Raw genomic sequence first — 27,514 nt, forward strand, 5'->3', positions numbered from 1 at the left:
CCGTCCCGGCAGGGTGTCAGAATAGAGACTTCTGTCCCCCGAATCTTGTCTGCGACGGCGGTGGAGCTACAGAACTTTTCGTGGATGGAGACTTGTATATTCAGGATTTTCTCGTTGAAGGAACTTTATAGGCGGAAGGGCGAGGTCGGTGGACGCCAGGTGGGCCCAGACCACCCCTAGGCACGGGTCAGGTCCAGGCCACGCCTAGGCATGGTCTGGCCGCCCTGCGCCACTTCTTCGACCCCCCTCTGGACTCCGTCTTAGTTTCGGTAAAATAGTAACTTCGGCTTTTGTTTCGTCCAATTCGAGAATATTTCCTGTACAACTTTTCTGAAATACAAAAACAGCAGAAAAGAGGGAATTAGCACTGTGGCATCTTGCCAATAGGTTAGTGCTGGAATATACATAAAAGTGTCACGAAGTGTAAACAAAACATATAGCAATTGGTATAAAATAAGCATGAAGCATCAAAAATTATAGATAAATTTGCAACGTATCATAGAGCACCACATGTATTGTACTACGCTATTGAAATTTTTGAAAACAAACACTTATACTCCCTCTATCTCATGAAGGTTATGTTAGATTTATCAAAATTTATCTAGACGTCTAAATACATCTAGAAAGCTATTAAATCTTAAAGACGGCATGTGATATTCTCATTAACTCTTAGGAACGGTGAAGGCCCTTCTAGAATCCTCTAGGACGAGGTTCATTTTCCGAGGGCACCCCTCTCTAGCCTTCCCGTGCCTTCTACTGAGTTCATCTCTTTTAAAATGCCGCAACGGAAAGCTCATGTCCTCCGGCACAGCCCAAGGGGCGCACGCCCTGCCCTGCGCGCGGCTGCTCGGCGACGTCACCCTGTCCCTTCCCATGTCGCCTGTTCTTTCCTGCGTACGTACGCAGGAGGCATGATGCAGCTGGCAGCGCGACTAGACGGCCTCTCCTCTGGTCGAAACCTATGTCTTGGGAGCTGGAGGCAGCGCCCGACGTTTCGACTAGCTAGGCCCGCCACGCGCCCGTCGTCGCGTGGGCGCGGCGCGAGTACCCAAGCTGCTCACGCGACGTACCACCGTCGAGCACCTACGTGGCCCGCTCCAGCCAACGGCGTATCGACACGACGTCCCTTGTCGTGGGGCTCTCGTCCACGCGTCCAGCGCTAGGGCCGTAGACCGAGCGATGCCACCGGCTTGGCTCATGTAAACTGGATAGCGCACAACTGGAGCTTGCCGGCGAAGGCCAAATGGACATTGTCGCGGGCTGGTGCCTGCTGCTGATGCGGGGCTGGTGCAGGTCTGTGTTGCCGCTTCCTCTTTGCTTCCTCCTTGCTTGCTCCTTCTCGAAATCTGATCGACCAAAAAGCCACCAACAAAATCTGTCTGGTTTCTTCTCTTTCCCATTTCGGACGCTTTCTAGAACCTACGGGATCTGCTATGTTCTTCTAGCTCAGGCAGGCGTCCCGAGCTGAGTGGCCCGATTTCGCGTCGCTCTTCCTGCTGCTCGTCGCCGTCGCATTCTTCGCTACTTCCATGCACGTGTAAGAGTCGGCCGGGTTTCGTTTCGACCCCCTCGCGAAACACAGAGATTCATGGTGCATCCACGTTGAACCAACGGACGTGCGTGGAAGGTAAGCGCGACGAACCTGGCCGCGGGCAAGAAGATCTCGCGGCGCCGGCAAGATCGACGAAGAACTGGTGAGCGCGCGCGGGATAGAAGATCTCGCCGCTCCAGCGATTTTTTGGTCCCCGCCGTCGGCGAGCGCACCGCACAGATTGGCGGCTGCCGGTGTTCCAGCATTGCGGCAAGACCACTCGCCACACAGATAGGCATTGACATTGATAGGCGTTCGCGTCGGATGCAGGCTGCACGGCATGCAGGTCGGATGCAGGCTTCTTGCTCTTAAAAAAAAAAAAGGCTTCTGGGCTTCTGGCTTGTATTGTTCTCACATATGATTCATTCATTCATCGTTGCTCCTTAAGAGTTTGTAATAACTTGGTGCCAATCCAACTCGCATTTCATCCAACTTTTATATGGTTGTATTGTATTGCAGGGACGGTCTCAAGGAAGAACTGCTGGAAGTACCGTGTATGCGCGACGCCAAGGTCAGGAGTCACAGCCCGGTCAGTGCTAATTAAGATTCTCTCCAAACACAATGTAAGTGCTTTCTTGACAAACGCTCTACTGCCTACTAAACGCATGTATAAGTTCAGTCTTGTTTATGTCATTGTCATACTACCAAGTGTTGTTTAACAAACGTTCTAATGCTTACTAAACCCATGTATAAGTGCAGAGTTTACTGTCTTGTTTATGTCACTGTCATACTCCTCTACTTCCATGATGTAGCAGTATCGACTAGCATCTGTACCAGTACCACTAGCACCCTTACAACACTATACAGCCAGGAAAATTTTCATTTTAACTCACAATGAGAGGCATGACATGAAGACAGAAAGATTATTTACCTCACAAACTTAGCTTTGCGATATACTACAATAAGCTGGGATATACTATACCATCTGCATCTACTTAGCCAAGAAAATCGAGAGGCATACTCCAACAAACCAAGCCTGCTAAGTCGAAAGAAACATGGAACAGCCATATTCCAAGCACCCAGCAAGCCTCCACATCATCATTTTTTAACATTATCAACACATAACTATCAAATATCTGTAAACCCTTTTGTGGTAACATTCAGCTGCACAGACGGACCTCATCAGATTTATTTACCATTCAGTTGCGTATCACAAGAGATGAGAATGGGCACAACATCAACCCACAGTTCCTCTAGGAACAAGCATACATGCTTATGTTTTTTTTTAAAAGCATACATGGTTGGATGTACGATTTTAGATAGTACTATATTATTAAGCAGCACAAACAGCCGTAGGTGAAACATGTCTTGGACCTTTAGCATGTGACACACAATGAGTTCGTGGTATTAGCACACGTATTTCGCTGAATTTGCCCCTCCTTCCCTACACCTTACAAGCAGCAGCCTTGACAACTCTTTCTTGCCCATCAATATTAGCCTAACAGGGGAAGAGTGTGTGTGTGCCAGAAAGATTGTACAAGTGCATGCACATCACAGGGCAGGCCAGGCAACTCTGCTCTGCTCAAGCCTTTCATTCCTCATGTCCCCTGGGTCCATTGGAGTTCTCTCCGCTTGTGCTGCCGCCATTTTCCTGTTTCGCCGACGCCTGCAATCCAGCAACAACAAAGCAAAAGCTAAATTGGGCCAACCTTTTCAGGGAATACGTTGACACAATCAGAGAAATGGCAAAATCCTGTTTGAAGGCAATAACTGAAGCTCTATAATGATGACTGACATATTTTGGCTGTCATTTTAAGCAGACTACGTAATAAACGGAAATGGACAGTTGCGGGTTCGACAGCTCGTGTATCCCTATTCCATTAGTAGGCATACTAGATGCAGGGAATAAGTAAATTTGCCAAAATCATACAAAATGACATGTGAATAAGCTTGATTCTAATAAGATATGCTGCCATCTGATATCTTGCCATCACAGGACAGTTATCACACGGCATTTGCTGGAAGGTCCACCATTTTCATAACTGAAGTTAGATTTCTCAGTGCATATGCTTTCTATTACTTGGGTGATATATGATATCCATGATATATACAAGGCTGTATAATTATGCTGAATCTATAAAGTCTGCTAACAGTTAAAGTCCTCAGGAATTATCCAGAAACTACCAAGGCAACCACAAGTGGCCAAATGAGTTCATTTCTGTTGACCTGCTATTTACAAACATATAGGAACTAACATACACACATTCAATCTCATTGTCTCAAGATGGGTATTAGAATATATATCAGATGAGAAGTCCTAAACCACACAACTGCATAGTTGCAGTATCTGTTCATGAGGATTTTTTTTTCTTTTTTTGCTGAGGAACAGAGTTTAATTACGTCTACTTGGTGCCTAGCTTGAGACTGCTGAAAGTCAGATAATTCTAAGGCTATGCAACACTACTAGCTGAACAAAAACATATATTCTGGGAGTCATATTAAGCTTAATTAGGTGAAAATATGGCAGAAAGCAGAGTAACTGTTTTAGGTGACGACAGTCCAATAGGACGCAGAAACTGGAATTTCATCAATAGAAAGTTTCTATGAAAAGAGACATCAAAGTGTACCTTCTTAGATTCCGTAATTTTCAGAGCATCTTTCAGTAGTTTCTCCAGATTCGCTAAACTATCGGCATCTGAGTCGTTGGCATTATTATCAAGAGACCTGCAGTTTATAGAATAATCAGCTAAGGGTTACACTTTATAAATTACAGACTAGGAGACACAGGAAAGTTTGGAGGGCTACCAGGCAGCAATCTTCCTAAGCCTTGACTGTATGTTGGAAGGATCCTCATCCTAGTTCAGAGCCAAAGTATCTTGTTAAACAGATACAGGGTATAGATGACGTCATACAACTAGGTCATCTAGTTTAGGCTACAAAAAGGGTATTCAACACTAATACCTAGTCTTAGACATTGATAATGCGGTCAGATAAACTAGTAGCTACATTTTCCGAATGTTATCATTATTGCTACCAATTTGCTGCATTAGCTACCCAATTCTTGATTACAAACATTAAATACACAGTCCGTTTCCATGGAAGCTGCGGGATAGACTCAGAGATGCAACGTTAAGATGAACATGGCAACTACACTCCTACAGGTGCCATAAATACACAGGCTGCAAGGTATGCACTGATAAAAAGTTGCCTGAATTGTTTTACATTGCTGATATTTGCATCTCCTTGATCCAGGCTCGTTCCGGATTCCGCGAATTTCTGATAACGGTCATATGTACCTTCGATGCTGAAAAATAAATTATGGCATTAGAGATCAATCTAAATTAACATACGAAATCACTATTCTTTCAATTTTTAAGGCCTTGGCCAATAATTTCTGGGGAAAAATCTAAAAACTGAATAGTAGAGCATTTCTCTTATAGTATGGTGAAGACCTGCATACATGTTCAAAGTGCTACTTCTATCTGTAGAGAAAGTATCTACTCTGTACTCCTATGCTAATGAGGTGTTGTTGAACAGTGCTTGGATATTTGAATAAAATGAATCTTATAATGCCAGAAAATTTAGAGATAACATTCAAATAAAAATCTTATCACTGTAGCACTTTTGAGAGCATGAAAGCAAAACCCTGGGCTTTCTGCAGGCGTGCACTTCTCCTATTTTTGAGCTTTAGTCTACAAATTTGGTGTTATTAAGCTTTAATTATAAGCCAAGGCCATGGCTATGGCGCCTTAAGATATAATGAAAAAGATATGATGCCCATAAAACAAGTAAACTCTGATATGATAGCAGCCCATAAAAAATCAACTTTGTGGCTTATATATGGGCAAAGTAGGTCAAATGTCAAATATATGCAAGATATGAAGAAGTTGACTTTGTGAGTTGGTAACTTTACAAGTAGCCACAGGGATTCTAGTTTAATGGGATTTATCTATAACTAATTCTTTTAATAAATATTTGATAACCATTCTTTTAAAATAATTATTGGTCTGAAAGTTAGGTATGTGAAAAATAAAGTATGCAAACTCAGATACTTGGATTTCTCAATGACATAGCTTCATGGCGGTAATTTTCACATCCACTTGTGTATTCTCTAGTTTATTTTATTTTGGGAATATGAAGGTAAGAAAACCATCATTGCACATCACCACTTTGTATGAGAAACAATTAGGATATAACATGAATTGATATTAACCATTTGACTTTAGGAGTCTAAGAAAGTTTGTGAGCATTAAATATGTCAAATTAAACAAGTTGAGAGAAACAAATTTGAGCCTCACCATCATGATATTTTCAACATTTTTTATGAAAGCTAATAGCCTAATAATGATTTTTTTGCATGCCATAAGGTACATATATGGATCTAGAAATACTTGACTATGGGCATGTATTCTGTAGATGTTTGGTTTCTCGATGAGAATTGTTCTTGTTAATTTTCATTTCTCTTTGTGTGGGCTAGAGTTTCATAGAAGAAGAAAAAAATCAATATGGTCAATGAACCTCTGTATGTATAAGTAACTTCCATTGATGCCAATATTTCATACTTAAGGTTCGATTAAACATCTCAAGAATGTTGATTATCTTTGATTTTAATTTCAACTTTTGGTGGCTCAAGTATTTTACCAAGCATCATAACATGCTCATGTACTAGTAATATTTACCTCGAGAAGGCATGCGCATAGTATGACCCCTCTAGTAAGGTCAATTCCTCTACCAACAACATTAGGTCGTCTTCAAGGCAAAGCCCCTCCAAGGGTTCGGACGATGCTTTGCTTTGTGAACAGAAAGTGCTAGCCTAGGTGACCGAGCCTTTCAATATACACCGTGAAGGCATGAGGACAATATCTCCTATAGTAAAATGGAGCCCTCTTCCTAGGACTTGAGTCCATTTAAAGGCAAAGCCTCTCCAAGGGGCCTACTTCGCTAGAAAAAAGAAGGGGGCCCAAGGGTGGTTTGCTTTCTCAAGAAGCACCAACTTAGATGACTTTCGCCTTCTTTTTAAACACATCCCACTTCCAAATCTTTGTCCAACGGGAAAGCTAGTCTGGGCCTAAATTTAGGTGGTGGACAAGGGTATAATACCCAACCACTTTAGGGCCAGTTTGGTTCCTGGCCACAATTTGCCAAGCCAAAATTTGGCAGCCATAGTTTAGTTGGGATGTGTTTGGTTTTTGTCACACTTTATTGCATGTATGGCTCATTTGTCATAGACTCAAATTTTTGCCAAAGTTTGGCTACAATACTTGAAGCCACACTTTTGGGTTAGCCACACTTTGGCTTGGCAAATTGTGGCTAGGAAGCAAACAGGTTAGACTCTACTTATCACCATCAACTAAACCGCCCTAGGTGGTGGGTGCTAAAACACCTCTATAGCGAGAAGATAATTAAGGGGTCTAGCCTCGATTGCATACATAAATCTAGGATTTATGCGTAGGTGAGGTGTCCAAAAGGGGCACAACACACTTCCCAAACGGAATGGAGGAAGGTAGAGGGAGGGGTGCAATTTAAGTACGGGCCATTGTCATGGAAAACAAGAACACAACTAGTGGTGACTTCCACGGTACAGACTCAATGTGACTATTGACTATCAAAAACATAAAGTTCATGCGACTATAAATGGAGGATCTCTTGAAGCAACTAGACTTGTCCCCAGTGACATCAAGATCCATCATGGAGAAAAACTTGCAGAAATTTCTTGCGACAGAAGGTCCCTCATATGCTCTTTAGAATGAGTCAAGGTCCACACACTATTTGAGCCTCTAAGAAAGCCCTTGTATGGAGCCTTAGCAAACTATCATATCGTAGGTCTCCAAAAATTTGGGGCACTAAATCACAATACATTGCATCATCATCGACTTATTTTCCATTTAGGCTAATGAATCACACCAAAGGGGATCATAAGTCAACGGTTGCTCTATATATGTTTCCTGGTCAATCAAATGTGCCAGCTCATAATGAAAATAGCCTTAGGCTTCTCTACAGTCTTGAAAAGAGATACTAAGTTCATGGTCTCAGTGAGCTAAATAACACATGGACTTCAAGGCATTTCCTAGGGCATAAAATAAAGCATAACCCGAAGGAATAATAAGAGGAATCTCTTGTGAAGTAGTAGGACCTAATGCTAGATTGGATCCCTTCACGAGGTTATCCATAGACTTGTCTCCTAGAGGGCCAAGCATAACTTCTTGTCTTTGGAGTGACAAATTACACGAGAGGAATTAGGTATCTCAAGCGAAGAAGCTCGACGAAGGCATGGACAAACAAAGGATACACACACATTGAACAAGGGTACCACCATCATGGAAGGCCTACTATGCATAAAAAAGGTATGTGATGTGTTATAATGCACAATATCGTAAGTAGAAGGTTGTACTTTGTCGACAAAAAAAAAATAGGGGCACTATGGAGTCCAAATTTACCTTAGCTTTAGTGTGGAAGGCTTCCTTCAAGGAGTTGTCTTTGAGATCAATGATTCTGGATGAAGAAATACTTCTAATGGACGTAAGTGGTGGTAGTTTATGAGTCGTTTAGTCATGTATTTCCAACCTTTCTCCGCACTACGGGGCCTATGGGTCAGGATAGATCCCGTAGAATTTAGAATCACTTCCAAGAGAAAAGGAGTTATACCCTATAGGTTGGACCGATGACTATCACAACTAGGTCGAGGTGAAGTTGTTAGTGTTACCACACTATAGATGATCTTTGGGTAATGCAATAACCATTCAAGATCACCATGGAGGATACCACGATCTCCAACTAGGTCACATTCAAAGATTTCTGAAAAGCCCTTAGGTTCAGGGTGTGTTGTGGTTCCTTGGTGCCACCCAATTTTGTATGCGCTTCAAGAGAAACAACAATTACTTAAACAAGAATTGATATATGCACCACTAAAACGATAATATATATGACACGAGGGGGTGCATGCCACACTAGCAAAGGCATCACACTATCATGGTTGTGCAAATGGAGAAACTCTATTTCTGGAGCCTCACTATAAGAGTTGAGTTGGTTCAACATGATATTAAATGCCGAACTCCACAAAGGAACCCCATGACTCTAAAGATGCAGCCTCAATTGTTCTAATTCATCTTCTATAAGACATGCTACTTAAATCATTTCTCTCATCGGGGTTACAATACAAACAAAGGAGCCAAGGGTGTTATCATTACACACTACAATTTTGGCAAGTCCCAAAATTATCTAAAGCTTCACTACCCTAGCTTTAAATTGAAGCCCTTCTAAGGAGAAATCGCTCAAAACATCACGCACATATCGATCGATGGTTTACCATGTTCGGGAGGCATAACAAGAATTTTCTTTCCCTAGGTTTGGCTAGTATCCCTTGGGGAGGAAGCTGCTCGAAGGAACATGTTGACCAAATGATGCTTTTAAAGGTTAGGATGGGTGATAAAGTAACGATCAAAGGGCCACACTTAGGTCAAGCAATGCTCTTGAAGGTTGTTGTAGATGAGGCCTAACAGTGGGCATAGGAAAATTCTTCTATTATTTTCAAAAGCGATCGAGGAGCCTTGCTAGAATGGTCACAAGATGCTCCAATGATGGAAATTGGCCATACGTCTCTTAAAAATGGTAGGAGCACCATATTGATTCTGCAATGCTCTTGAAGGTTGTAGGAGATAAGACCAAGCATTGAAATAGGGGATTTTTTTTCTTATTATCAAAAACAAGAAAAGTTTGGTTGAGAGGTCACCAAGCTAGTTCAAGTGGGTGTCAAATGAACAAGCATCTCCTCAATAGCGCATGAGTGCTAAGTGAAATATTTATTGCACCATAGTAGGAATGGTAACCCCTCCTCGTGGCACTCCAAATTGAGATGTACTACATCACTAGCGATAGGTTATGGACAAGGGCATCATATCAACCAATCATGAATTTTTTGCCCATTGTCATCTCGGGTGTCATGTGAGGTCGTGGGGATGTCCAACCTACCAATTATTATGCGGGAACTAGAACATCTTCTGTTGGAATAAGTATTAAAAGAGTCTACGTGTATAAGCATAACCGCTAAAGATATGCGGTGAGTACGAGAGGAACATCAAACAAGATTCTTGAGGCCATAATGTAGTACCATCGAGAGCAATGAATGTGAACCCGGTGATTTAAGCAAACCAAGTCAATTGTAGAATTACTAGCAGACGAATGAATAATATAGGTAAACATAAGAGTTGTTCAATTCAAAAAAGTAAGGAATGTTATATATCACTATAAGCACCGTCACCGCCAAATGATGCAAAATTCATGTAAAGTCTTGTTGCACCAATTCCCACTCGAGAATAAATATTGAAGTTGAATTACCTAGCATATTTTATAACCAGGTTAGACCAAGATTGCAAATGATTTTGCACGCATCAAATCGAACTTTACACAATAAAATCATACAATAGAAGATTCCTGGTTTGCAAACGCAAAATATACTATGAATGACCAAGAAAACTACATTAAATGCCATACGATGGTATAATGGTGTTATGAATATCATAAAGCAGTTAGTGTGTATGATCTAGCATTTCATAAAACGGTATGGAGTTTTGTATCAGAATGACATCCATTATCAATGCCACACATAACCATAAACACAATGTCACGCGGATAAGTTATAACATATTCGGTACAAAAACAACAATCATTCATCAACACGGTAAAACTATATTTCACTTTAATACTTACATTTACTTAGTTTGTTCAAAACTTGAGTTCATAATTCACATATATTCGCATGTTTATAATGACTTGTAGTCAAGTCAATTTGTATATTCATCACACCCAATGTTTGAGTTATTCAATATTCTTATTCAAAACAGTTTCTACATATGGAATTATGCCTTTCAATATCCACTTATATTTTTGAGAACCAACCTGAGGTTGGGTGGTTAGGAGGATGGTTGTATCCCCAGCCCACCAGAGTTCAAACCCCAGGTTTGACATCTGTGTGTCTCATAAAAGGCGGAATATTCATTCAGTGGGAGGCGACGTTCCCGTCGACAGCGAGGCGCCTGTGGTGACTTCGTCAATTTCAAGATCCAATCCGCCGGCTCAGTCTTCCGGAGGTGCTCATAGGGGTAGGGTGTGCGTGTGTGCGTTCATAGGGGTGAGTGTATGCGCGTGTATGTGAGCGCTTGCGTTTGTACTGTATTTCTCAAAAAAAAAATATCCACTTATATTTCTGATAGTGTTTAGATCATATTTCTTATTAAGTAAGCTTGGATAATTATAAATTATAATGCTTATATTACTTAAAACATAACTTTATGACATTTCTACACAAATTTGTCATACATGGATACCAAGACAAAATTTGACCGAACAAAGATGTGTTTGCGGAGAAGAAAAGGTTGCACCATTGCCTATTTTGAATGTTGCATCCTGTGACCTAGATGCACCCTCTAACCAGTTACCATATTGCGTATCTTAATATGTTAGTTTTTTCAACCCACACCAGCCTACCCTATGTGGATGAAGACGGGACTGGACAACCCTGGTGTTTGCATTGCAGTTTGCTTCTATTTTGATGTGTCGTGATTGATAAGGCCTAGTAGTAAGGAATGGGTATAGCTAGGAAGAGAAATAGATTGTCACCTTAAGTATGGTGCTAATTCACTGAGTGGCAATCAAGGTGTTTAATGGTGATAAAATGTATTTAGGAAAGACATTCATTTATTGAGAACTAGATTACTTCTCCCACAATATTTTGTACTTCTTTTGAAGAAATTGGTTGTTATAAACACATTAGTCCCAACCATTCTAATTGTTCACAAGGTCCAATTTGATGTTATAGCACAATACATGAAACTAAGAAATCTAGTAGCAACACTATTTGTTTGTAGGACATTCACACACCATTAACAATAAGCGCCTAAGCGTGAACTACCTTGGGCAAAAGCAACCCACCCACCCCCACCCCCACCCCCACCCCCACCCTAGAACCTCGTGGACATAGCAAGCGTGTGTGAGCACTTACTCAAGGTATAACATATGCAATGTATCGTGTCGGTAGAGATCTTACAATCGAGGTATGGTATCTCATCTGACACCAAATAAAGATATATGATGGAACAAGGTACTAATTGGGCTTCATAATTTGAGAGATTGTCAATGATATTCGCCTAGTTAGTACTCCCTTCGTTAAATTTTATTAGGTGTATTTTTTTGGGCACGAAAACCGAGGCACCGACTTGAGGATATTTGATGATGTAAATGCCTTTGATTACAATGTTGATTAGAGGAGCAATTATTTGCGGCTAGTTACTAGTTCTTTTGATTTGAGATTGATAAAATCACTATCTACTAGGATAAAAATAAAATATATTAAACATTTCAAAACTTACCTCGAAAACAAATACACCCAATAAAAAAGAATGAAGCGTAAATATCAATATCTAGAGTCAAGCTTTGCGAGGAAAAATATCAAGGCAAGATTGTTCATAAGAGTGTACAAGGTCGACATGACTTTGGATTTCCTTAAGCATGAGTGCATCAATGTATTCCATCGATATATTGGATTGGTGTAATTGGTGAATCGATCGAAATCCTTATAATGGGCAACATCGCCAGGTCACACATGTGTAGTTCTATTAACAAATTTTGTGGATTCAATTTCATGGATTTGGATGTAGAATCCAATGTTTGCGTGGATGATAAGTGATATCTATGTCAATAGCAAATTCTCCCTTTTTCCTATTGTGATGGTAATATTTGTGTGGATGATAAGTGATATGTTTTCTCAATAACAATTTCTTGTTTTTTTATTTTCCAGATATGATGGTAATCGAAATTTGTGGGTTTATTATTTGTTGAATGACAAATTTTATAATCATTAGGACATCACATGATGCATTGTTGGTATCGGATGTTGTTGAGCACCAGGATGTGATTATAAATTATGGAGGCCCTAAATAGCATAAGCTTGTGGTGGCTGACTTCTGATTTTGACTTCGTGTCCAGCGGGATAAGCGTGCGAAAGTCGCTAGAGCGAAGTGGTGGAAGCTCAAGGGGGAGGTAGCTTAGACGTTCAAGGAGAGGGTCATTAAGGAGGGCCCTTGGGAGTAAGGAGGTGATGTAGACAACATGTGGATGAAGATGGCGACCTGTATTCGTAAGGTGGCCTCGGAGGAGTTTGGAGTGTCCAGGGGAAGTAGAAGAGAAGTTAGGGATAGCTGGTGGAGGAAGACTGATGTCCAGAAGGCTATTAAGGAGAAGCAAGATTGTTTCAGACGCCTGTACCTGGATAGGAGTGTAGACAACATAGAGAAGTACAATATGGCAAAGAAGGCTGCAAAGCGAGTTGTGAGTGAAGCAAGGGGTCAGGCGTATGAGGATCTCTACCAGCGGTTAGGCACGAAGGAAGGCGAAAAGGACATCTATAGGATGGCCAAGATCCGAGAGAGGAAGACGAGGGATGTTGACCAAGTCAAATGCACCAAGGACGGAGTAGACCAGCTCCTTGTGAAGGACAAGGAGATTACTTATAGATGGCGGGAGTACTTCAACGGGCTGTTAAATGGGGAGACTGAGAGCTCTACCATTGAACTGGACAACTCCTTTGATGATACCAGTAGGCATTTTGTGCGGCGAATCCAGGAGTCTGGGGTCAAGGAGGCATTGAGAAGGATGAAGGGAGGCAAGGCAATGGGCCCTGATTGTATCCCCATTGAGGTGTGGAGAGGCCTCGGAGACATAGCAATAGTATGGCTAACTAAGCTCTTCAACTCTATTTTCGGACAAACAAGATGCCAGAAGAATGGAGACGCAGTATATTAGTACCAATCGTCAAGAACAAAGGGGATGTTCAGAGTTGTACTAACTACCGTGGAATTAAGCTTATGAGCCATACAATGAAGCTATGGGAGAGAGTCATTGAGCACCGTTTAAGACAAATGACAAGCGTGACCAAAAATCGGTTTGGTTTCATGCCTAGGAGGTTGACCATGGAAGCCATCTTGTTGGTACGACAACTCATGGAGAGATACAAGGAGCAAAAGAAGGACCTGCATATGGTGTTCATAGACTTGGAGAAGGCCTACGATAAGATACCGCGACACGTCATGCGGTGGGCCTTGGAGAAACACAAAGTCCCAGCAAAGTGCACTACCCTCATCAAGGACATGTGCGATAATGTTGTGACAAGTGTTCGAACAAGAGATGGCGATACCGATGACTTCCCAATTAAAATAGGACTACACCAAGGGTCAGCTTTGAGCCCTTATATATTTGATTTGGTGATGGATGAGGTCACAAGGGATATACAAGGAGATATCCCATGGTGTATGCTCTTTGCAGATGATGTGGTCCTAATCGATGATAGTCGAACGTGGGTCAATAGGAAGATAGAACTGTGGAGCAAACCTTGGAATCGAAATGTTTTAGACTTAGTAGAACTAAAACTGAGTACATGATGTGCGGTTTTAGTACTACTAGGCACGAGGAGGAGGAGGTTAGCCTAGATGGGCAGGTGGTACCTCAGAAGGACACCTTTCGATACTTGGGGTCAATCCTGCACAAGGATGGGGATATTGATGAAGATGTGAACCACCGGATCAAAGCCGGATGGATGAAGTGGCGCCAAGATTCTGGCATTCTTTGTGATAAGAGAGTGCCACAAAAGCTAAAAGGCAAGTTCTATAGGACGGTGGTTCGACCCACAATGTTGTATTGCGTTGAGTGTTAGCCGACTAAAAGGCAACATGTTCAACAGTTAGGTGTGGTGAGATGCGCATGTTGGGATGGATGTGTGGCCACACGAGGAAGGACCTAGCCCGGAATGATGATATACGAGATAGATTTGAGGTAGCACCGATTGCAGAGAAACTTGTCCAACATCGTCTAAGATGGTTTTGGCATATTCAAGTGCATAGTGGATGGCTAAAGCGTGTTGATAATGTCAAGAGAGGACGGGCAGACCAAACATGACATGGGAGGTGTCCATAAAGAGTGATTTGAAGGACTAGAGTATCACCAAAGAACTAGCCATGGAAAGAGCCGCGTGGAAGCTTGCTATCCATGTGCCAGAACCATGATTTGGTTACGAGATCTTATGGGTTTCACATGTAGCCTACCCCAACTTGTTTGGGAAGAAAGGCTTTGTTGTTGTTTTTTTGTTGAGTTATTTGTTACATATATAAGTTTAGTGCATTTGTGATTCTAAAATCACCCTAACGCCTTGAAGTTCCATGACTTTTGACACACAAAGGAGATTTTGAAGAAAACGAAACCATGCTATGACGGTTAGCGCTTCATGAATGTTGTATGAGATAAAATAGGATCTCCCTGAAAGGGCTCCTTCTCCTCGATGCCACCACCCACAGGATGCCGAAAATACAAAGGCATTCGTGGAGCAATTACAAGCATAAAAGTGAAGGCCAAAGCAGTAAATAAGAAGAGAACAAGCCCAAGAAGAGAAAGTGCAGCCCATTAAGAAATTGGTGATCCTCCTACATGGACCAAAGGCATGGTCCACAAAAGACTAAAGAGCCCTTGCTTTTCCCTCTACTTGGTGGCTTGTTAGACTTCTTCCTAGAATAGACTAGATTGCCCTTACTTTTCCCCCACCAAGGGTATTGGTGGTCATTTGTACAAGGCATTCAGCCTACAAAAGGCACCCCATGGGGTCATATTTAAGCCATCTCTCAAATGAAGCAAGAGCTCTCCCTCAAATGGTGTGACCTATTGTAGTGTAGATGTGGATTGCCTAGCCCTTTCCATAAGTTTAGACTTTTGGCTGCATTTTCTAGCGCATGAAGCTTGACATGGTATAAGAGCCAAGGTCTGAAGCTGGAGTCACGTGTGGTCAATTTATCTTAAAATTTTGTTGGTGACCCCTCCGTCCACGTACAAGCCTCTTAGAGGTGTTGACCTGTCTTCAGTCACATGTGAGGGGTGTTGAAGTGTATATGTAGATCATCGCCTTTTCCATCAGTTCGAACTTATGGTAGTGTTGGCTAAGCTTGACAATACCTACTTCTTGAGTTGATCCTTTTGGACTTTACGCTCGAGATCGATTCCTTTGGCAGGACTCCTAAGCGGGATCCCTCTGGACTTATAGCCCGTAATCACAACAGAAGAGTGACATGCCAAGGTGTACCACTAGGGTTGTCCCTTTCACCCCGAGGTTTGCTCAACGGAACTAGGTCTCTCGCATATGAGATGAGGTTGAACCCCATCAATAAAAAATATCATGTTGCTTGTGTTAGTGTCAAACACCTAGCAACATAGCCATTGAGCACGACTACTTTACGAGCATTGTCGCTTGACTTCACTTTATGTTCATGAATGAACCAATCATGATCACATCCGCATATGTCTAGGATGCATTGAAGTACAACCCTAATGTTATTTTATCAAAGTTATGCTATTTGAAGTTCCTAGGATAGGTCAACACTAGCACTGGCTGTCACATAGCTATCACATAGCAGAATGTTGCTTCGTGCATGTGTTTGGGTCAACTAACCTAATAATGTATGATCATACCACCAATATAAGCTAACCAAATAAATCAGAGGGAACATCCACTATCTCAATCTCGTATCCATCTAACAAAACTACAAACCTCGTTTAAGAAACCTATTTAAGAAATGAATCAATGTCGAGTTAATAATTTGTTAAAAATATGACCAAGAGGCAATCATATTATTTGGAATAATGATCTATTGAACAATGTTTTTAAATGGTATACTTAATATTGATTAGAATAGGACACTTGCTTGTAAAACTCTACAATGTGTAATTACTATTATAAAGTGTAGTCGGTAAACATATAATGACACATATCTAGACCAACATATGTACTAATCATGTTTCAGTAGTCATGGATATGGGATAACGAACTAATCATGCATACACGTGTTGAAGGACATGGGCTTGCACGTTATGAAACAAAGCGATTTGCTCTGAAGAAAAATTTAGACTTTAGGTGGTCACATGTTGTGATGTGCATCAACTCATTTAGAGTAATAAAGGTCGCATGCATCTATTCGATGCAGAGACCGGGGAATGTCCCCATTTCGAAAGGAAAGGTCTACCCGACGTGATGTTTATTATCACTTGGGAACTGACATGCCCTGCTAGATCTAGTAGAAATTAGAGATCGAGTAGGAGTATTCATGTTATGCCTCCTATATAGGCTCCCTCTTACGATGTTGAAAACTATATTGTTTTTTTGGAACCAAATTTGCACAATTTCGAACCCGAATGGATCTCTAGTGTAGAAGCACAATATTGGGACATCTACATAAGAGGAGGGATAGAATGACGATTTGGATAAAGCGTTAAGCTTTGGAATATCAAAAACCATATGCATCGAGACGTCGCATGCCAAGTTGCATGATCGAATCTAGCAATTTAGTGCGCAATCTTCCTCCATGCACAGGGTACCTTGCAGACTTTGCACCCATGGTGCTTGGATGAACCATACGAGGAAATTGTGAGAAGATGCCACAACTACACTACATTGATTCCATTTCCGCTACATGTCAATGCATGTAGTGATTCCACTAAGACTACCGTTCTTCCTAGTTTACGCAGAACTATATTTTAAATTGTTCTAGTGTAGCCTACCTATATCACTACAAGATCGCATGACTAGCATGCTCGTTATACTTATGTGTAAGAAGATCGATGAAATCTCATTTATGTCCCTAGCATGCTCTTTGTACTTATCTGTAAGAAGATCGATGAAATCTCATTTATGTCGCTAGCTAGCTAGATAGATGGAACAACCAAACCGAATCTATATACCATGCCAATTTAAGCTAGCAAAAAGTTGTGACGAACCTACTTCAAGAAATTGAATTGACATCAAAGGTGAGAAGAAAGATCACATGACATCCTTGTAGCGCTCATGTCAACCCCTAATGGTAAAACCTCATTTGTGTCTCCACCCAAATTGGCAGTATGGCTACTCCATCCCTAGTGCCATCTATGACAACCCTATTCCTCCTATCTCCAGCAAGTGCGCATTCATGTTACAACACCATGATGTGGCGGCTCTGAGAAACTAAGAATGACCAGACCGTGTGCTTCATCCCCTCTTTCATGACCTTTTTTCAAGCAACAACCTTGTTCTCCATGCACGGGTAATGTCTCTTATTATGAACGAAACGAGGTTCGGTAGCGATCCTCCGCATGGATTTACTTTGATTTGATTGAGCATATTAAGATTTCTACGTTTTTCCTATTCACTAGAATCAAACACAAAAGTCTATAACTTTTGATCTCTTTCGATAATTGGATTGCACCTAAGTTCGTATCTCACATATTGTTGTTCCCTATACCTAAATTTCACATCATGCCACCGAAGAATCTAACATTCAGGTTTGTCAGCAAAGTAGCTCCTAGAAAACCCTACATTCTCTAATCCTACAGATAACTAAGATTGTTCTAATTAATATATGAATTAAGGATGACTCTTAAGGTGTTGAGTTAAGAATCACACAACCACTAACGATTTTTTTTAATACTCTTTGAATCAAGGATGACTCTAGGGTGTTAATGTGTTAAGAACCAAACTCTAGGAAACTAATGTATACATCGACATCAGCTCCACGAGAAATAATAGGTCTTCCCTCCTAAGCCATTGCAACAAGGAGAATAGAGAGACTTTGTTGATCCAGTATATTGCCTCCCTCTTCGCTCCTCCATCGTTGCCATCCTCGTTGCCCTGGTTGCTAGAAATGTGGGCACCTTCTCACCACGTCATGTTGTGGTGGTTGTTATCAAAAATATTGTGTAGTGCGCCAACATGTGCCTCTTTCTTGTCTATCTAGGCTTTGTAAATTCAACTAGATCGTCTTGGAGACATTGTTTAGAGGTAAATTTATATTTGCAGTGGGGCTTTATCTTCGAATAGTTTCCAAATCCTTCCAAAATGGGTGTCCATATTCGATGCACTTTGCGGCGATGAAACATATGCGCGCATTGCGGGGCTACACTTCTCTACTCGGGCTTGATCGTAGTTAAGTGTGATAGCAGTAAGCGGCAGCTAGACCATTCGAAAGACAATGACACAACTCGAGGTGATGATACTTCTTGTTGGCCGGGTCGAGTGATGGTTGATTTTGAATTTCAAGGTGGCGGCTTCGATCTAGTATTAATTTCATGAATCTTGCGCTAACAATGTTTGATGTCGCCCCCTTCTTGTGGGTGTTTTCTTGGAAGGCCCTTATGCCTTTGGTAATATGGTCTTCAGTAAATAATACCGTCTAGTAAATTGAATGCGAAAACGTGTGTGGCATTGTTCACCAACTAATTCTAGAAAGCATTGTTTCGGTGCCCCAATAGGTCTACAAGTATTATTGTTGGTGGTTTATTTGAATTATTTAAGTGGTCGTTTCTACATCTAAAGTAACAATTTCTAGAAATAGCATTTGCACTCGTTTCTCCTATGTTTGACATGTGTATCATTTTCCCTATGTTTAAAAGCAATTGTAGCATCAGGCCCTAAAAACACACCGACCTTTAAAAACTATTGTTTTTAGGGGAACCTCACTCTAGTAGCCTCTCTAGAGCACCACCACTTCCTAAATGACCTTGAAAACATGTTCATAGTCTGCAAACATGGGGGGGAGGGTGTTAGTATACTATCTATTGGGTTTAGTCCCACATCAGTTGCGGGAGGAACCCTGTAGGGATTTATAAGGTTGAGGGTGTTTCCTCTAACAAGTTAGACTTAGGGGGGCCTCAATGTGTGATGTAAGTTTGTGTTGGTCTTCGGTTGGGCTAGGTTGGTGGGGTAAGATGCTCATGCAACGGGCCCAACAGCTGTTACAATTTGTATCACAACCCAGGTGCCTGAATGCAAATCGTGTGTGTACTCGCGGTGGCTGGTCATGGTAGGTGGGCCAAAAGGTTGTGTTAAGCGGGACCATGGTGAATGATCTGTGATGGAAGATTTGTTGGGTGTAGTCTCACATCGATTGTGGGAGGAGACCAAGAGCAATTTATAAGGCAGAGGGTGTTTTTCCAAACACGCTATTATTTGAGAGAGGGGGAGGAGGGAGGGCCCAATGCCCAATGTAAGTGTGTGTTGGTCTCTAGTTGGGCTAGGTTGGTGGTCCAAGAGGCTCGTGCAGAAGGCCCAACAACTGTTACACTATCCGGTAACCAGTTTTTTTGTGGGAAGGAGTTTTCCCCTGGTCGCTCCACTCACGCCCCGCGTGCACATCACGCCACCGCTACTAGTCAACGAGGAGGTCGGACCGACCACATATCCTCCAGAAGTTGTGTCGCTACACTACCTTTGCCAACCTCGCTGACCCCCTTGGACTCCGCCATGATGTGCTCATCAAGCAGCGAGTGTGACGACATCTGACGCACTAGCGTCAAGCATCATGGTGGCATCATAGAGGAACCACACATCTGTAGAGGTCATGGTAGCGGACATCGAAGCGATGACACGCAAAATATGGTGCTAGTGGAGGCGGACGGTGAAGCTGAAGGCCCTCGGTGGCCTCCATGCCGACATGATCGCTACCAGGGATGCTTGGATGGGGAGACACGGAGGCGTACCTGAGGCCATGAGCAAGAAAAGGAGCATGTCGGAGAGAGGGAAAACTGGTAACCCAATATGTAGATTTCATTAATTATTTAGTATCAAGATGATACCAATCAACCGACCCCTGGAACGTAATGTCAAGAGCTAGTCGAGACATCAAGCATGCACACAATCAAAGTATTAAGCAAAAAAGAAAATGAACATTGCCCTGAAAAGCCACAGGGCTACAGAAGAGGTTCTTCAAAAGCGAAGTCTCGAGGATCATAATAGTGCAGAAGTACCAACTTCACCTGATCAAACACCGAAGTCAGATCAAATGCAAGCAATCTTCAAAAAATGCCTTCGACAAGGAAATACCTAAGTTTTCCATTGTGAGGTACAACTAATAAAGATCCGACCTTGAGTTTTCACCCCAAAAACCGAGACTTATTACTCTAAGTCATCATGTGTTGCCGGCTCCACTTGTCAAGAATTTATGCTACAAAGCATCGACCCGCGCATGGTTTTGATGTTGGCATCGCCATGCAAAAAATTGTATTCACACCAAAGAAAATGTCAAGCATTAGGGCAACTCCAACCGACGACCCATTTCACTTGCGGTTGTCCATTTGTGTTGGCGCAGACAGACGAAACGTCCCAACGCGGTGACCATTCATTGTGTATTCTGCCAGAGACACTTACCGTCTTCTCTGCCAGGGCGAGGTGCTCTTCAGTATGCACAAGCCACTTTGGGGCTCCTTCGCCCCCCTCAAGGGGAAGATTTTTGGCTGGCTTGCACTGAGATACCGCCTCTGGACGTCGGATAGACGCCAACGTCATGGTCTCCAAGAGCACATGGCACCACGCTTTACTTGTCTGGACACGGTGGATCATGTGCTGGTGCAGTGCCCATATGCTAGACAGGTGTGGTACGACTGCTTGCAGGAGGCAGGGATCAACATTGTGGAGCCAAGGAGTGATAGCACGCTGGAGTCTTGGTGGAGTGCGGCTAGAGAGTTGGTGTGCAGGAAAGACAGAGTTGGCTCTGATACGATGGTAATCCTCACTGCCTGGCGCCTTTGGAAACAGCGGAATGCAAGAGTGTTTAACAACGCATCACAACAATTTAGTACGCAGCAGCTTGTGCTTAGGATCAAGGAGGAGTTCAGCTTATGGAAGCTTGCTAGAGGGAGAGGGAGTGATCTGATGCCGCGAGAGTAGGCTTTAGAGCGGCGGGCGTGTGTGTGGGGTGGCCGGCTTGTTTGTTCGCAAACGATGTCCGGCGTCTTGTACTTATAACTTGCTTTCTTCTATAAAGATCTGGCACGCCATTGGCGTACCCTCGAGAAAAAAATTACCCTCGACCACAATGTCTCACATTGACATACACCAATCATGTGTCCTAGTTGCGGGTTGACTATAGAGTTTACGAATTTGACTTTGAAGAACACCTCAAAGTTTCTAAGGGAATTAAAGTGTTCTCTAATCATTTGACCTCATGTTTTTTCTTATAGGATTTGCATTACAAGATGTTCCTATGAATCAAACAAATAATGTAGGAAAAAATCCTATAGAATATAAATCCTATTACATAATTTCTATGAATCAAATGAGTACTGGGGAGAGAGGGTACCATTTAGCACTTTTTTTTGAACAAGACCATTTAGCACTTGGAACATGTAGATACGACAGGAAGTTCTATACTGTTTGGCCTGGGATTTGGGAACCATAAAATCCGGGCATCTCCCTCTCAAGCAGACGCAATAAAAAAAGTCATAATCACCATGCGGGGGCTGCGCGCTGGATCAAGTACCTATGCCAAAAGCGAAAAGGCCAAAGCTGTGGCCACGCGAGACCCCAGAGAAAACTAGCAGTCCACGCCATTACAAAGCCGTAGAGCTCGGAACCACTAGTCCCCGGAACAGTAGGACATTCTGAAGAACATGCTCATGCGGGGGCGACGGTACTACTCCAGTAGTATTACTACCAAGATCCTGAGCAGAGTCATCCATAGTGGTAAGCCTCTCAGGGATTCTCTCAAGCATATAGCGTGCACGCATGGAGCAGAGCAGCTGCCTGCTAGCATTACTACGATCGAGAGGCCGAGGGTGCGAAAAAAGATTCAGTTTTTTACTTTTCGGGATCGAGCAAATCGAGCGATCCTAATTATGTGGGTGAATTCTTGTGCGTGCGGAGGAGTAAGTAATTTGAGCGGACAAACAAAGCGAGCGGGGGAGCATGCACCTGGTGGAGGCGTACTCGTAGAGCTTGCCGGCGGGGGAGAAGACGAGCAGCGCGACCTCGGCGTCGCAGAGGAGGGCGAGCTCGAATGCCTTCTTGAAGAGCCCCGCGCGGCGCTTAGAGAAGCGCACCTGACGGCTCGTCCGGTCCTCGATCCGTCGCAGTTCCACACGCCCGCGCCGCGCCATCCCCGCTACTAGCTATCCTCCTCCGGCCGATGTGCTCGTCCGTCTGTCTCCCTCGTGGCCTCGTGGGGGTGGTGGCGAAGGCGACAGAGGGGCGAGGCCGTGGGGACATGGGGTCCATCCATTGACCTGGTCATTGTACACCTCAGGGGTGTCGCGCTCGTGGCTTCTTTTCTTTGGCTCCCAAGCAGCTGCCTGGCTCTAGGTCGGTTTTTGTTGTACTACGCGCACACGGGCTGTTGTCCCTCAGAGCATAGTTTTAAAAACCGGACCGGTGACTGAACCGTCGAGGCTCTCGGTTCATGGTTCACCGGTCCAACCGCTGGTTCAATCGGTTCAATAGCTGGACCAGTAATGAAAAATTATTACTATTTTTGTTTTATAATAGAGAAATATTCTGTCAAATAGGATAACTTCCGTGATATAGTCACATAAGTAGGATGGAATTGGTGGTTAGCATGTTCGGCAGGAGCGCATGCGCTCTACCTCCGTGTCCTACGTTCGACACCATTTATTTTTCCGCTCGCGCGCAAATAATTTTCTCATCAGCGGTTGGATCGGCCACCGGTTTCTTTCGGTTCACGTGAAAACCAGCGGTTCAACCTTAAAATTTCCGGTTCGCTTCCTTGTCTGGTCTAGTGCGCCTAACAGACCGGTGAAGGCACCGGTTCAGGTTTTTTCCGGTCGGACCGCCGGTCCGGTCCGGTTTTTAAAACTGAGGCTCAGAGTATATCACGGTGGTGTTTTTGGGCTCACAACAAGGTGCCTCAAAAATACAGACCGTTTTCGAAGCCTAATAGAATAGTTGGCACTCCTATATCAGCCCCTACGAATGGGGTGGGAAGCAGGCGTGCCGGCGCTCCATGCCACATCGGATGTAGCCACGAGCTCCGTGTTCGGCTTCTCAAGGAGCACATCGCAATCATCGCCAGCATTCTTCACCAATCTGACTCCGCCTTCTTAGATGCACTTCACCCCCCGAGTTCGGCGAGAATGACGTGATTGTCGATCCCAACACCACGTTCATGCCCGTGACGGCACCGCAACGCAGGGCCTTTCGCCTCGACCTCAACAGCTCCTACACCAACTCACCTGCTATGCATCGATGATCTGGAAGTGTCGTCGTTCACGAGATTGCAACACCGACCTTCCTCAAAACCTCTTCGAGGGCAACAACGCCCACCATGTGTTCGACTGTACATCTAGCGCGCTCTACATCTACAATGACAACGAGGTATGAGACTACCACCATATGATTTTCGCACGTGTGCAATTCGATGAATGGGCGCCGAAATCTTGAGAATTTGCTTGTGTTCATATATCTTGGGTCACTTGATCTGATACGGTAGGCACGCCGAGCCTGTACTCGATGACGGCGAAGAGGAAGAAGAGAGTGATGATGGCAAAAAGGAAGAAGAGGGCGACGTGGTTTACGTGGAAACCGACGCCACTACCAAGACAAAGAGGAAATGAACGGTTGGAACACACAGTCTTGGGTGGAAGCCGTTGGAGGTTGGGTGCCTCATCAAGGCATGCAAGACGGTGAGCCTTGACCCCATCACCGGTGCCAACCAAACCTCTAGCAAATACTACAATCACATCTTCGACCAAGTCAATGAGATGATGCAATTTGAAGATTATGTTTCGATCCACATTATCCGCAACAAGTTGTCCATTTCGCATCGGTGGGGGGTCATCAAGGCGGAATGCAAAAAAAAATCATGGAGGATCCACCAGTGACCGTGAACCCACCGATGATCGATAAGCCAGATGTGATGGAGCTTCCCATACAGTTCACACCGTTCATTTGATCTATTTTGCATGAAGCTCAAATTGTTTGGTGGTCGGATGTGTTGGCCAAACTGGACTTTGGATTTTTATTCGGAAAACTTGACTTTGAATTTATATCCCTATTTGCGAGTTTCAATTTGTTTCGGGCCAAACAAATTTTATTGGGTCTAGGCTATTGGTATTGTCGGTGGGGAACCCCTCCCTGTACTCAGAGACGTAGTGACGATAGCCCCAATAGCACTATGATGGTGTTGCTACCGGTGCCTATTTGGGTCGCTCTCTTGGAGATGCTCTAAGTTCGTGCTTCTTTTGCCAGATACAAATCCCCACTTTTAGAATTATTCGTTATAGAAAAAAATGTATTTTGCTCTGTGTTGAATAATTGGAAAAATGAATTACTTTTTTGAAAAAAAGAGGATCTATAGAAAATCATGATAGTAGCACAAAGAACTCTAAAAGTAAAAAAAAAAATACAAATAGGTTCTTAGACCACCTAGTGATGAGTAAAATCAGTGGCGCAAGCTGGAGGCGCACCGTTGTGCTTCCCCCTCCATCATCGTAGTAGAGTAAAGCTTGTTGCAGTAGACAAATGGAAGTCGCGTGCTATGTCCCAAATGACCTGCACACTAGATTAACAATCATTGCTGAAGATGAGACTCGTAGACCGAAAGAGCCAAACTTGAACCACACCAACGAACACGAAAATCAACTAGATTCAAGGAGATGCATTCCTTTTTTGCGAATAGGATCTCTATCAATAATCATCAATAGCATGCCTTGTAACACATTATTCTACGTTTTTTAGCAACTAATAAGGATTTGTTGCATACCCACATTTTTTTACAACATGGGGAAAAATAATGATGTGATGAATTTGATGATTTGAATGCGGTATTGAGGCTTGTTATCGTTGGTAGCGAACCAAAAATGCTACATGAGGAACTTTGATGTTGTGAGAATCTGATGTCTCATATTTACTACTTAAATAGGATATGACAGCAAGGCAGCTGATCACCCCCACCCCCTTGATACGCGTACAGCACGCGTCCGTTGGGAACCCCAAGAGGAAGGTGTGATGCGTACAGCGGCAAGTTTTTCCTCAGTAAGAAACCAAGGTTTATCGAACCAGTAGGAGCCAAGAAGCACGTTGAAGGTTGATGGCGGTGGAGCGTAGTGCGGCGCAACACCAGGGATTCCGGCGCCAACGTGGAACCTGCACAACACAACCAAATTACTTTGCCCCAACGTGACAGTGAGGTTGTCAATCTCACCGGCTTGCTGTAACAAAGGATTAGATGTATAGTGTGGATGATGATTGTTTGCAGAAAACAGTAGAACAAGTATTGCAGTAGATTGTATTCGATTAAAAGAATGGACCGGGGTCCACAGTTCACTAGTGGTGTCTCTCCCATAAGATAAACTAGATGATACTCCGCGCGTTGCAGCGGGGCCTTGTAGATAAAAATAATTGAACTCCAAAAAATTTCAAATCTCGTATGAAAATAATGTTGCATAACTTATACTGTACTAAGTATCTTGTATGAAAAAAAATAGTAATACCAAACAGGAATGAATCCATGTTTTCATGCTAAAAGAATCTCTAAATGTTGTGTCTTTTCCTTGCCAACATATACATGATGTAAACACGGGCAGTGCAATCTGAATGAAATAGGGTTTCAAGTGTATATCAATATATGGAGCATTCAAATTATTGACACTTTGTCTGGCCAAGCCTTAGTTAAGCTACTAATTAAATTAAAAAGTGTGTGTGTCACTCGCAGCCTCCAAGATGAATATATGTATTTATAATTATATGAAAAAGCTGAAGGAAATACATGTTACTATGAGAACTCAAGATGTGTTCCTCAATCTAGTCGTAGAAAAAAAAGGAGGCTTGACAACAGATGATCGATAATTTTGCATCACTCCTTTATGTAGGTTTTGTTTTGGGTTTCAAAATCAAGTAGCCTTGCTTAATCTTCGTATGGGACAAAAGAGCATAAAACAAATATGAGAGGTAGCTGAAACGATGCAGCTTCCATCTGTGATAGAAAAAGGCAGAACACCACTTACACCACATCACCTTTCAGCAGCAACACCCAACACACTTGTTCTATGTATCGACCAGATTACCGTGGGATCAAAAGAAAATGAAGTGTATCAGGCTTATGCTCTACGGCGAGCGGTGACATCCCATAGGGTGTCAAGGTGGGATCCCAGTGGGATGTCATTTTGTACTATGTAGTTCAAATTTTGATGTTAAAATTTGTACTAGAAAAGTCAAATTATACTACAAGTGGGACAAAAGTGGGATCCCACTTGACACCCTTAACATCCCAGAAGAGCGAAGCAGAATTCATTGCTAAACGCTGGCTCACTGTGAGATGTCAACTTGCATACCTTCTGTGGATACACGACACTGTATATGCCGGTTAACTGGGGCCTGCATATATTTTCTTGCAGTTCATGTTTCGTCAGCTAATATTGTGTAGCACCAGATAAACCCATCCCCGAGTTTGCAGATTGATGTCATACATATTTTGTATTTTTGAATACTGATAATAAAACTGAAGCTCCTGAAGATGATTGTAGCAGGGAGAGCACCTGACCTTTGATTGTCTGAGAAAGTTTTGGAAAAGTGGAGAGCGTGAATGTGGAATATACTACCTGCAAAAAAGGGAATATGACATCTAGCAAAATTCAGATTACATGTGGTACAAATAAGCAGCCCAAAAAACGGCATGAGTGAGGGCTCGCCTCTGGTGGAGTTACGCTGACAGAGAATTGATCAGACATGAGCGTAAACGTGTACCCAGAAGATCAGGAAGATGGTGAGCAAAGTTTATGACAACCTGCAAAACGAATTTGGGTAGAAAAACATAGATTCCTGACGGAGGAATTGGCTGAATCCCTTGGGAGGCACGCTTAGTCGAATCCCCCCCAGGGGCAACGGTGGTGACCGCCTCCATACCCAAGCTGGTACCCTTGGTGGCCATGGCTGTGAGTCGGCTGCATATTACTGTAGATTATTAGCGGCGGCACGGTCACGATGGAGGCATAAAAAGGTGAGGAGGGGAGTGTTAATAGCCCGATCGTTAGTGGAGGGTGCGTTAGTGGAAGATAAGTATTCAGGGGATCTTAATCGCAGGACTTTTATGGCTTTTATGGCAAAAAAAGTTATGTAGGTTGCAGCAGCGGAGAGCACTACCAGTATCAGAGAAGAGGCCCATGTAAGGATTCCCAGCCCACGTACTAAGAAGGGAA

General features: G+C 43.0%; 1 protein-coding gene and 1 long non-coding RNA gene across 3 annotated transcripts; one reads left to right on the forward strand and one right to left on the reverse strand.

The window, feature by feature from the left end:
• Window positions 1-833: 833 nt before the first annotated feature.
• Window positions 834-5,193, forward strand: LOC127345396 (uncharacterized). Of its 2 annotated transcripts, none has more exons than XR_007878654.2 (3): window positions 834-1,877; window positions 2,051-2,154; window positions 4,618-5,193. It is a non-coding gene; the product is annotated as an uncharacterized lncRNA (long non-coding RNA). The 2 variants fall into 2 exon arrangements; XR_007878653.2 differs by having other exon boundaries at window positions 842-1,293.
• LOC127345395 (MADS-box transcription factor 51) lies at window positions 2,697-22,568 on the reverse strand. Its single transcript, XM_051371873.2, has 5 exons — window positions 22,278-22,568; window positions 4,754-4,835; window positions 4,337-4,386; window positions 4,159-4,255; window positions 2,697-3,197 (listed from the first exon to the last, which is right to left on the reverse strand). Exons 1-5 carry the CDS (start codon window positions 22,460-22,462, stop codon window positions 3,123-3,125), a joined length of 489 nt encoding a protein of 162 aa, XP_051227833.1. The 5' UTR covers window positions 22,463-22,568; the 3' UTR covers window positions 2,697-3,122.
• Between the last annotated feature and the right edge of the window lie 4,946 nt (window positions 22,569-27,514).

The sequence above is a fragment of the Lolium perenne genome, chromosome 3, assembly GCF_019359855.2.
Source record: "Lolium perenne isolate Kyuss_39 chromosome 3, Kyuss_2.0, whole genome shotgun sequence".
NCBI classification, from domain to species: Eukaryota; Viridiplantae; Streptophyta; class Magnoliopsida; order Poales; family Poaceae; genus Lolium; species Lolium perenne.